This window comes from Ziziphus jujuba, chromosome 7, assembly GCF_031755915.1.
Source record: "Ziziphus jujuba cultivar Dongzao chromosome 7, ASM3175591v1".
Taxonomy (NCBI): domain Eukaryota; kingdom Viridiplantae; phylum Streptophyta; class Magnoliopsida; order Rosales; family Rhamnaceae; genus Ziziphus; species Ziziphus jujuba.
The window spans coordinates 17,834,514-17,847,840 of NC_083385.1; the positions used below are offsets into that span (position 1 = coordinate 17,834,514).

At 30.0% G+C, this 13,327-nt stretch overlaps 1 protein-coding gene across 1 annotated transcript; it reads right to left on the bottom strand.

Annotated features, from left to right (window-relative positions):
* Positions 1–3,659: 3,659 nt before the first annotated feature.
* LOC107432017 (probable trehalose-phosphate phosphatase J) lies at positions 3,660–6,991 on the bottom strand. Its single transcript, XM_048479294.2, has 12 exons — positions 6,750–6,991; positions 6,306–6,596; positions 6,010–6,150; positions 5,799–5,870; positions 5,568–5,660; positions 5,380–5,436; positions 5,158–5,259; positions 4,952–5,029; positions 4,733–4,802; positions 4,314–4,384; positions 4,117–4,209; positions 3,660–3,988 (listed from the first exon to the last, which is right to left on the bottom strand). Exons 2-12 carry the CDS (start codon positions 6,585–6,587, stop codon positions 3,932–3,934), a joined length of 1,116 nt encoding a protein of 371 aa, XP_048335251.1. The 5' UTR covers positions 6,588–6,596; positions 6,750–6,991; the 3' UTR covers positions 3,660–3,931.
* Positions 6,992–13,327: the final 6,336 nt, after the last annotated feature.

Consider the following 13,327-nt stretch of genomic DNA (forward strand, 5'->3'; position numbering starts at 1 on the left):
CTAGCTGTAAATATATAGAATCCTTGAAAAATTAAAGAGAAAAAATAGATTATATAACTTCTCAATATAAATGTTCAACCAATTATTGATGTATTGATTAGTTGGTCTTAAAGTAGTTTTCTTAATAATCATCATCATAATCATCATCATTTAGATATATTCCGCTTTTGAAAGTTTCCTATTTTTCAACAATTGGTAATTAAAACTATACTTTTATATACATTACATATTTATATATAAATAATATTTTTTACTGGAAGATGTTGGATTTTTTATGTTGCCCGAATAATGGATATTGCACATTGTCCAGTAAAATATTTTCATATATATATATATATATATATATATATCAATTTATAATGCAAAGGAAAAGAAATAGAAAGGCATTCCTTTTGATGCCAATGGGTATCTGACCATAAATAGATATATGGATACAAAGCCTACCTACAATAATACCATAGGACAAATAATTGGAAAAAAAAAAAAAAAAAGGAAAATTAAAAACCCTTTTGACAAGCATTAGATGCGGTTAAAAGGAAACGTAAGTTGGGGCCCTCATGAAGTTACCTGAATCTCAAATGCTCCAATCATTAGTATTGGTTTTGATAATAATCTTATCTTCAAAATTAATTATGAGTTACTTCACTCAGTAATTAGTGGGAAGCTTCAGTCTTTCTCTTCTGCTCTTGCATTTTGAGGTTGGTACATACGCACGCTGTATCTGCATTGTATTGGCCAAGAAAATAAAGACGAACGAACTTTAATTTTTGTTTTTATCATTATTTCTTTGATCATCTATAAGATTTAATTTGATGGGGAAAGAAAAATAGAAAATGAAGCACAACCAAGGGTTAGAATTTGTTGAATTTACTTAATCATATGCTGTAATAATATCTCATTAATTAAGACAATGTCCTTTAATATTTTTTTTCCTATTTCTGTGATACTTTTGTGGAGTGTTTGATAAAAAGAAAAGTATTGAAGAAAACTGATTCTTAAAAATCAGTTTCTTGAGATTCAATTTCGAAGATTCAATTTCGAAGAATCAATTTTCTTAGGATTCTTTTTATAGTGTTTGGTTAATTATAAAAGAAGATAAGACTTACAAGTAATTAAATAAATTTACATTAAAATTAAAAAATAAAATTGTATTTAAAAAAATACTTAAAATCAATTTCTCAGAGAATTTTAGAGGGATGTATTCAATCTAAAGTTTGAAGGATTTTAAAAGTATTTAAAAATTTGGAGGTATTCGATTTAGATTTTAAAGCAGTCTATACAAATCCAATGATATTCAATTCAGATTTTAATGAATTTTATAAAATTCTATTAAAATTCAGGTGTATCCAATTAGGACTTTGTAAAATGTTTTTGAAATCTAATAGTATTCAAAAAGTCATTGATTTTAAAAAATTATGGATTTTAATGGATTTGAATAGATTTGAACAATAAAATTGTGAAAAAAATTGTCAATATGAAATTCAACCTTAATCCCAAAGATTTCGTTGGATTCTTATAAATTCTTTATGAAATTTATGAAATTCCATTACAATCCATCAAATCCTTTAAAATTTATAACTCATTTTAAATCCATTAAACTCTGGATTGAACACACTCCCTTAGAATAACACATTTTTAAGATGATCCACTTTCCCTGTTAGTTTTTTACATTGTGAGATTTATTTTCTGCTGAGGCATACAAATTCTTCTTTTTAAAAATTATCCAAATAAAAAAAAATTTAACTTCCCTAAAAAATTTTATATTCCTATTAATTTTATCATTACCCAAACAATACATTAGTTGAATTTAATTATAATATATAATATATATATACGTTGTTACCGACATCTATACTCATGTCGGTAATAAACCCAATTAGTTGAATTTAGGGGGAGTCTAATCTATTTTCCATCATCAAATGGAGATCTATTAATGTTGCTGTGTTTTGCAGTACATTGCGCGTAAAAAGAGTGTCGACCTTTGTCACTATCTCTCACCGTAAACTGTCTCTTTTTTGTCAAATCAAAGGAAATTATAGGCAACATATCTATGCAATTATTATTAAACTATCGAAATGAGAATTGATCTTTAATTAGACGTGTGATTGTCTTAATAATGCAACTTATACATTGCAAACCACCGCTTTATTAAACCTCTTGTCTATCTGATCATGTCTTTTAAAAAGAAAACAATGCTATAAAAATAATATTTTTAAATAAGAATAAAATAATTTATACTTTAAAAAAAAATGTTTTTAGTATACAATTAAAGTATTGAACATACTCATATAGTATAAAAATTACATATAAACTATTTCTAGTATAATTTTTAAAACCACCTGCTTCCTACTTCACAAATCTCTGCATATATATAAATATCGCTACGCAATTTTGGATATTTATCCTTCACCTTAATATAGATGACAACTGATTTTGTTCATTTGCTAATATTGATGGGAATTAAAAAAAAAAAAAAAAGTTAACAAGATGATGGGATGTATGCCTCACACAATTATGTTGTCAACCTCCCCAACTGTATTAAAATTATATATAAACATGGTCTGCCATAAGGAAAATAAAAATTATATAAACCGCTTATAGTGTGGCGTAAGGAAAATAAAAATAATATAAAAAATTACTTATAATTTGTAAAATCAGTTGCTTCCTAATGCACAAATCTTTGGATATATAAATAGTGAAAATATAATTTCTACTATAATGTAAATGATAACTGGTTTCGTTTATTCCACCAATATTAATGGGATTTTTAAGAACAAACTAACAAGACGATGGGATATATGCCCCACATGATAATGTTGGCAACCTTCCCAACCATAATTTTTTTTTTTTTTTTGGGTGATAGATTAACCAAAAAAACCTCCCCAGCCATAATAAAATTATATATAAGAAAAAAGTGGCATTGGGAAAATAAAAAAATTAATTGAAATTGGCCTTTTGTTCTCATTTACTTTCACTTAGCCAACAATATAAGGCACACACTGAAATCAAATTTAATTAATTAACAGTACATGTAGTCTGTTTTGTCTTTAATATTGTGTTTACTTTTCACATTGATCCAAAAAATAAATAAAAATACAAACAACAACAACAAATTGAAGAGGATACTACAATACTAAACAAATTCAACAACAACAAATTCAAGAGGATATTACAATAATTGTTTTTTTTTTTTTTTTTTTTTTTTTTTTTTGCCTTCTATTTTTAATTTTATTGGAGGAGTGACTAGTGAGGAAGAGAGTAGTAGAGGATTTTTTAAATGTGGAATAAAAATAAAAAGTTTTCAAAAATTTACTTGTGAAATAATCACATCAAGTCACAAACTTCCATACATTGAAAAACATCACTATCCCATTGAATTCCACAAAAAATAATATCAGAAAGGGGTATTTGGTGGAAAGATCCATTTCCCTAGTCAAAGGGTCCCAATAATGGTGAAATTGTACTTGCCTTCATATGCTACGAAATTTATCTGTACGCGCCCACCAGAAAATTTTGGACTCTACTCTCCCCAACGTCAAATTTTTATATACTTATTATCAAATATTTACAAATTATTATTACTATTATCATTTGCTTCACACACAACCAAAAAAAAAAAAAAAAAAGAAAAAAAGAAATAAGAAAGAGAGACAGAGAGATGCCAATTAGAAAACTTTGCAATATTTCATTAATTACTTTTTCCTTGCACACTAATAGTTACAAGATGTACAAGGCCTTGAGGCCAAGAAAAAGCTGGAACAATTTTGTTTTTTTTTTTTTTTTTATGTTTTCCTTTTTCTTGTCCCTTAAATCCTGAATAATAATAATAATAATAACAACAAATTACATAATCTGGTTCCACCCTTAAAACATTAATCTATAGGAAAGGGTGGTGCATATTCTCTATATCATCTACTCTTTACACCATGGCCTACCCCCTTAACGACCGTCGTTTATACTCCACCAATTTTTGCAGAAAGTTCATAACCTATAAATACAATTTAAAGAAAATAAAAATCATTAGTAATTTTGAAAGCATGTAAAAGGACTCAATATTTATATATATTATATCAAATATATCATAAAGTATATAAAAATGAAAAATAATTCACTTACCTCAGTAGGTTCCTGCAAAGAATAAGATGCGCTGGTGTCCTTTGGAAATTTAGACACAAGAATGCCAAAACCTTGTCCTCTGTCTCTTAATATCTAACAACAGTAAAGAAACCGCTATTAGTCTTAGCGAGTTTGATTAATTTTCTTGCAAAATAAATGATCTCATGCTTAAATTGAATCAAACAATGTATTAATACCTTAAATGCATCTTCATCCGTTTTATCATCACCAATATAAACGGGAAAAACATCTGTACAGTTGGCGAATCCTGTTGCAAAAAACATATATATTAGTTAGTGATTTTTTTGATCTTTTAAAATATGAGTTTGTGAGTGTTTAGATATTACATGTTTTTTTACAATATAAACTTCTATGTTGACCCACAAATGCATAAAGCAATTTTTTTTTTAAAAAAAAAAGAAGATATCCCAAAATAAAAAAAGAACCAAATAAAAGTTGTCATAAGTGGACTTTGTGGGATGAATTTGTACTTAATAATGATTAAAGTATACTTAAACAATAGTTTAAACAAGTAGACCGCCCAATACAAAAAGTAAAATATATATATATATATATATATATAATAAAAAAGAAAAGATTAAAAGTAAAAACTCACCAAGTGACTCCAACAAAAATTCAAGAGCTTTCCCTTTGTCCCATTTGATTGTTGGACGAATTTCTAACACCTGCAAAATTAAACAGAGCAGAATTTAGAAGACACCCCCATATATATATATATATATATACACACACACACTGAATTTACTAAGAAAAAAAAAGTAATAAAAAAAATTTCACGATTGGCTTCCACGAATAGTTAGATGCCACGTCGTACCTTTCTTCCTGAGCTAAGTCTAAGCTTTGGATACTCCTTCAGTACTGATCTAACTTGAAGAGCCAGTTCATTCCATTTCTGTTTGGATTTAGTCAAAATAATTTTACTTGTTAATAAACAGGGAACACTAAGATAACACAAAAAATATTATAAGCTATTGTTTTGTGCTATAGATAAGGTATATATAAAAATATATATATATATACCTTTTCCTCAACACAACGATAATGCACAGAGACACAGAACTTGTTATTCTCAACTTTAGCTCCTGGGATTGACATGGTTTTCTCAACTAATTGTTTGTAAACCTGAAAGAATTCATAGCCCAAAAAAAAAAAAAAAGTGTTAAATTTAATGCTAAATTCTTCTACCATCTGAAACATCAATGTATATAAGTTTTTGAAGGAGATTGAGAAAATAGGATATACCTCATCGATCATTGGAAGAAATTCACTGGCTGCTTGGAAAAGAACACCTTGATTGCCCTGTTAAAAAAATGCAGATTATTATGAGAAAGTTATAAAAAGAGTTAAAAAAGATATTTTTCTTTTTGGATGATAAGGAAGAAGAAGAAGAAGTAAGTGAGAGAGAGTAGCATACAGCTAGCGAAACTTACTTTTTTGTATTTGGAACCTTTTGCTGGTCCTTTAATGTCCATGCCATGGCTTCCGGCATAGTACAGCTCTGCCAATCGTACAAAGCTATACACCTATATATATTATATATACAATATAGAGAAAAAGCATATATTAGTCCCAAAAGAAAATAGTTGCAAAAAAGAAAAAAGAATATGTGTGAATATAAAAACAAAAGCTTGTGACGGAAAACAGCTTGAAATTAAATGTACCTTATCTCTGCACCTTCCACTCACTATAGCTGTGGGGAAACATCTAGCGAGTTTTTTCACTGTTTTTCTCATCTGTTTTCCGACAACACCAACACAAAAATTTAAAAATCAATATCAGAAATACCATTGAATTGAAAAAAAAAAAAAAAAAAGGCGTTTTGAAAGAAAGAAAAAAATTCAAAGAACAAGAAAATTTATTACTATTACTAACCGCATCAGACATAAAAGCTCGATCAGGGTCTTCAACTATTGGGGAAAGTGTGCCGTCGTAGTCCAAAAACATGACTATTTGCTTTCCTTTCGAAGCAGCTATAATTTGCTCAAACATGTCCAAAGCTGATGGATGATGAAGCTGTTCGATCAAATATTCCAGAGAACCCAAAATCAGATTCATCATTGTCAAAAACCAGAAAAAAACAGAGAAAAAAACAAAAACCGATATCCTCTGTTCTTGAACAGTTTGAGAAAAACAAAAAACAATATATTGGTAAAAATTTGGGTGCATACAATCCAGGAACTTTGTTCATCGGTTAGAGAAGGTGTGGATTTGATATGGGTCGGAGATGAAGCTCTCATTGAGTCAATCCAACCGTTGGTTCTTGTTCCACCATTATTATTAATCTCGAGGTTCTTCAACAACTTATTTCTCGAAATGGAGAAGTAACCTCCATGGGCCGGCGGCGGTTTCTGAGCCGCCGTTGTGAAAATCGAAGAGTTTGAAACGGCTACAGTAATCGCCATGTTGATTGCTGATTGAGCTTCGGAAACCAACACATTCTGTTTCGTCATTTTGGTTTACTGCCAAAAAAAAGAAAAAAGCAAAACCCAAATCGCATTTTTCAATCCAAACTAAACAAAGTTTAATTTCCTAGTTTTCAATTACAATCCAAAAACGAAGAAAACCCATTTGATAAAATATTAAAATAATCCATAAGGTATTGAATCTAATACCTTAAAGATTCAGAAAACTTTTTTGGAAGAAGATGGTGAAAAAGAAGAGAACAGAAGAAATACAGAGTGCTCTGTATATCGATACAGACTGAGCTTGAAGAAGACTTGGGTTGATTGAAAGATTTAATGGAAAGCCAAACAGACAAAGTCACAAAGACTTGTAGAGAGAGAGAGAGAGAGAGAGAGAGAGGGAGAGACAGAGAGAGAGGGAAGGAAGGAGAGGAAGTCTGTGTATGGGTGTGAGAGAGACAGGGCGTGAATGGTCCATTTATAGTTGTAACCGGACACTAACGGACGAGATCAATGACCCCTCCCAAACTTCCCGAGTGGGATCCACAAAGTATGTTGGTCCCACAAAGTTTATGGGTCCCACAGCCTCAGATATCCTATCGAGGGCCACCACAAAAATAAGAAAAAGAAAAGAACAGAAAGGTGGTCCCCACCATTACGACCAGTTGCATTGCCACCACCATTCTCTGATAGCCGTCTTCAGCCACCACCGTAACAGTTTAGTAGACGCACCACGGCCGACATTACATGGAGGAGGAATCATTCATTCCCTTTGGTGGGTTTCTGCCACGTGTTAGCATTCAATGAGAGTCACAGTCATTTTTTAAGACTCATCAGACCCACCGTTGGGTTTGTTTTGGAGCAGTTTATTTTCCTTAAAACGAACCTTAATTGGGAGTTTAGTCCACTAAGTTTTGGAGGGATTGAAAATCAGCTTAAAGCCAATCAAAGTATACTAGTTGGAATATTAAAAAAAAAGAAAAAAAATTGGTCCCCATTTAATTTAAAAAGCTTTCCTCTTACGCCCCTTGGATTGTTTTGCCAGTGTTTGAGAATTAAGCCTCATAAGAAAACAACGAGCTCTCTCGGACCTACCTTGTTATGCAGCTCACAGATACCGGCAGGCTTAGGATGTCCCAGCATTTTTTCTTTTTCCTATTTTACTATAAAGTTGGGACCGTCCGATTCCATTTTGCGCATGCACTAGTTCTGCTCTCTCTGTCTTTCACTTATATATATATATATATATATATATAATTATTATTATCATCTTTGTGTCTATATATAATAATCTTATTTTTCCAGAATTATTGCTGGAAAGTTGGAAACTTCGAGTTGGTAAATATACGTGGTAAAAACGATGTAAAACAATGCACTAATTGTATGAAATTTTTTAACTTTCAGTTTTTACTCTACTTGAGTAACCAAAGGTAGCTAATTAATTTCGACCCCATTAAAATCAGTGCTGGTTGGGGCCCGGACTTTCATTTATTTTCATAAATTGTGTTTTTGATTATTTTTTAATAACGAAAATTTGCTATCCCTTTTTTTTTTTTTTTTGTTTCTAACAAAATCTCACATCATTTAAAAAATAGTTATTTTATATCCATTTTATTTATTTTGTTTTTTATACCTTTTCTATTTTCTAATGAAGTTAAATTTTATCACTCATCAAATAAGAAAGAGAACATAACAAATTGAACAAAAAATCAGGATGCATCTCGTAACCATTTTAATTTTTGGATTGATGGTAAGTTAATGTAGTTTATTAGAGTCTAAAATGTCTAATTTTGTTCAAAAAATGTGAAAAGCTAGCTTCAAATAAGCATTTGGAATATATGGTAGCCTAACATATACATCTTGATATAATATTTTTCTTTAAAAAAACCAGTCACCTTATCCTGTTTAAAAAAAGTTGTCTTTGTGTCAATAATTCCGTTCAATATGTTCCTTTAAATCGGGTACTTGATAATGTTCTTGCTAAAATTGTTTCAACTTTCACTTTCAAGCTCTTTTATAGTTTCCAAAACCATCTCACAAGCACATTGAGATCCAATTATCCTCTTAGATTTCCTAGCGCTCTTTGATTCAATAATTTAGTCCATAATGTTCCTTCTAATCTGGAGGATAATGTTATTGCTAAAATTGTCATCAACTTTCACTTTCAACTTCTTTACGAATTTCCCAAATCTATCTCTGTAAACATGTACATCGATCATAAGATTCAATTATCAGATGCTACATTTACATGTGCATTGCACTTTGATCTCAGAGTCTGTTGAATACGGAAGAGGTAGCAAAACAATCTAACCCATTGTAACACGTGTCATTCACTGTAGCATGGCCTAAAAAATGTCAGTGGCTAAGCGACTCTAAATCAGGCATCTGTCCTGGTACAATATTAGTGGTTGCATGAGTAGTCTGATATATTTATAACTTTTTACATGAAAAATTTTTTGGAAGCAAAGGAAAATAATACTAGATGAGAAAGAGTGTTCACCATAAGAAGACAAGTAAAAGCAGTAGTTTGTTAGGCTTCTTCTCTGATTGGTCCTCATCAGAATAAAGAACAGAGAGTGAAAAGAGAGTCCAGAGGGTATGGCAGCAGTGACTGAGAGAGACATATAGATGCGGTTAAAATTGCACAGGACAACTCCACCTTTACCCCTATTTAATTGCTACCTTTCTTTATCCATATGACTGCTCTTCTTTATATACTTTTTACTTATCAAAAATTGTAGGAAATATTACAAAATCTTATTCTATATAGAATAATGATGCATATTGCACACAAACTTTACTTATCATTGGTATAAACAATTTGTGACTCTAATATTATATTATTGTTATACATGTGTTGAGAAGTATACACTCCTCCTAATTTGTTATGATATGAGTTTACAATCACAAATATAAAAACACACAATGCACATATATAATAGAAATCAAAGAAGACAGAAGATTTAACATGATTCAGTGATGTCTCTATGTCCATGAAACACACCACCATTTAAAATCCACTAATCAATAAGTTTGAAGGTTTACAATAATGAAATCTTTTATTTTCCACATCCATATGTGAGAAAGGAGACTACAACTTCCAAAGTAGAATGATCCTTTCGAGCACCAAAATAAAAAATGCTTCACAATCCAATAATATATATATATATATATATATAATCAGTATCAAATTAGATCTTTAATATTATATTATGATAAATGTAAATACTTCTTTTTTGGATCTTTGAATGCAATAAAAATTTAAATATAAAATTATATTTATTAATTATCGAATTTGACAGGATTTAATTTTTTTAAATAGAATTTTAATATGTTATTAAACCTATATTTGATCACTTTTTATGATGAAGAATCTTAAAATCATCACAGTATCATGATGTGAGCTTAATTATATATATATATATATAAATTATATATCCCCTCTCATTTATTGTGTGTGCGTATGTGCATGCGTTAGAGAGAGAAAGAGAATTATATGTGTTGTTGGGAAGTTGAAGATATCAGCAAATGAACCAACCAAGAGGATGACTTGAAGCGCAAGAATGCTAATAGAAAGATTCTCTTTTGAAGAAAAAGAGAAACTGAATGTTAATAACTGGCAAAAGGAAGAAAATAAAAAAGAAAAAGATAGATATTTGGGGATTTGAATCTTATGTTTTTCTGTCTGATAAATTATGTGGTTTTGTGCTGTGAAAGGAAGAGATTCTGATTACGTTTCAGAATTTCTCACATGGCCAAGGCATTGTTTTGCAATATTAATGTAAGTAATTGGTTGGCCTTTTGAATATTATAATACTTTGTTCACATTAATTATGTGTGTTTTCAATGGGTCCGGTGCTGTAGATGTTTCCTACTCTGATACTTCATTTTACTGGTCAAAACAGGAGGTCCTTAAGTATTTGAGAGATGCTCTCTGCAACTACTACTGGTTTTAGGTTATTATCATAATAAAGATTACAATTAGAAAAGTGGAAACGAAGTATTTAAAAAACCAAAAAACAAAAAACTTTTCTTAAAAAAAAATAATAAATAAATAAAAAGAAAAGGAAAGAAAGAAAGTGATTCCGTGTTCTTCGCCTAAATCTACGCTTTTTCTATGTTTATTTGTATTCTATTATTATCGTGTATCATTGTCTCTTTGGCTCTCATTTTTTAATCGTCTCGTTAATTGTATATATACCTAAACTTGAGAAACGAAATCCACTTATTTCTCTCTCAGGGATTCCACAATTTTAAAAGATAAAAGTACATGTTCATTATAACTTTTGCATTTATAAATGTTTAATGAAATTAATGACGGACATATAGATGCATATTTTGTTAGTTGTTAAAACTTACATGGATATGTTTATTATACATGATTTAATAATATTTCTTTTTAATTAGGATATAGAGATTTTTTAAAGGTGAATTCTTAGAATATATAATTAGTAATACCCCTTTTTTTTATAATAAATAAGGGAAGAATGATTTCATTACCAATCATTTAACTTAAAATTTAAAATTATCATCTGTTATTATTGTTAATTGAGCTGTTCCGAAAATATATAACTAATTATACTTTAATATAAAAAATTCATAATTATACACCACCACAACAAATTTTATCATGGAATATATACTATAAAAGACTTTTTTTTTATTATTACTATGAACATTATTATTAAAAATATATATATAATGAATTTCAGAAGAGTTTAGAGCAAAACCAACAAAATTAAGTAGACATTTAAATAATGGAGCTATTTAGGAAATGTGTAGGACATGAAAATCTAAATGGATTTCATTTTCAGAGAGCTCAAGAACATGTGTAATTTGAATCAGAAATGTTCATTTGTTTACAAATTCTCCGACAACACATTGGACCAGCAATTCTCGGATTTAAAACACAAATTTGGTAATGTAATATATAAGTATCATAATAATATATATATATATATATATATATGTATATGTTTTACAGCCACGGATCTATAAACCGCCTCGGGAACAAAGGTGTCACACGCACAAAACGCGTAGGCTCTGAGCTTCGTGCAGCCGTAGGGAACAATAGCCACGCAACGGTGTAGTGTTGGATCTCCGACACCACACGTGTGGAGCAGCATCTCTTTCATCAGCTCAGAGTACTAAATTCCAGGGGACGCGTGGCGTACACTTATAGCACGTACGGTGGTACGTGGGGCCACATCAATGGCCACATTTTTAAGCTCCGCAAAAAAAAAAAAAAAGTAAAAAAAAAAAAGAGAAAAAAGTCAATGTGATGGTCGGCGGATTCGTGATACCCACGTTCCTTACCATGCTTTTGTGATTAATTTGGTTGGTGTTCTTGCGGGTAACGTGTACGTTTTTTGACTTAAAAATAGAGAAATAAATAAATAAATTCCTTAAAACTATATACTGAAAAAAAAAAAAAAAAAAAACACCAGGTACGTAGATTGTTCATGGGATTAGCACGTAGTACTTTTTGGCGGGAACCTAAACTTGTCCATGCACTGGAAACTAATTGTACGAGGTTGCTTTTTTGGCTTTCAATGGTGGAAAAATTCATAACTTTGAATTTTTGCTTCTAATTGATTCAAAATGGGATTTTTTTAATTGATTGATGAAACATTTTGATTCTCAGATTTCTTATCAAGCACATGGGGCTTGCTAAGTGCATTATTCATTGTGTATCAAAACCACAGAACATCTAATGTGCTGTAGCTTTTAGCTTCATCTTGGAAGAAAAATATTGTTTCACGTAATTAATTAAATATCTTAGAAGCTTGCCGTGAAATTATTGAATTTTTGTTTTTTTCCATACGTATTCAATTAGTTTGATATATGTCACTACTGAGTCATAAGTTATGCCTTCTGACTCTGAAATTATTAGCAAGAATATAAAATAGAAATGTGCATATATATACAAAAGCTATATATGTGGGTAAAGAACAACCTTTTGCATGGAAGGAGATTAATGAGAGAGTGCATAATCCATTTCTATTAAGTGCAAATATGAGTTGGTGGGGCTTTGAAAAAATAGCCTAATAAGACAAAGAAAGCTATGATTAATCTTTGACATACACTTGGAAGGAACAACATGTCGTGTATTTATTATTTTTGGCCTCTATACGTTGTTGATTCATGAACAGTGTGATTGTTTTGGAAAAGGGTGGTGATCAATATATGTGGGGAGAGAGAAATTAAATTTTCATAGAAATGATTGAGAGAGAGTGGATTGTCGTGTGAGTTATGTGGGATATTAAGTTTTGTTCATTTGGGTCCAACTTTGAATAACCATGTCAATGTCGACCCTGGCCACATCAGTTTGATATAACAAAACAAAATTCCCTCGTCTAATTCCTTAAGTCTGCGCGTGCAAAGACCCTACTTTTAAATTGTTTTTTGTCTTAACCCACAGTTTGAAACGTGTGTTGACCGATTTGAGACCTATTTGGCAACTGGGGGTTTTGTTTGTAATTTTATCAACTTTATAGGTGGAACTCAACTAATATGATATACCCTCCAGCAATATTATAATCAAAATCTATGGATCAACCTTTTAGCTTTTTAGTTTCAAAAAACAGGCTCAACCTAGTTTAAAAAAAAAAAAAAAAAAAAGGAAGAAGAAAAGTACAAGTGAATTCAATAATTGCAGTTCAAAACTTTAATATAATAATATTATATTAATTTGATAAGAAATTTGTTGATATGATAGATTTATATATTGGATTTTTTTTTTAACCATGATCTTTTTTAATTATAAGGTTTACTTTAAATTGTTTTAA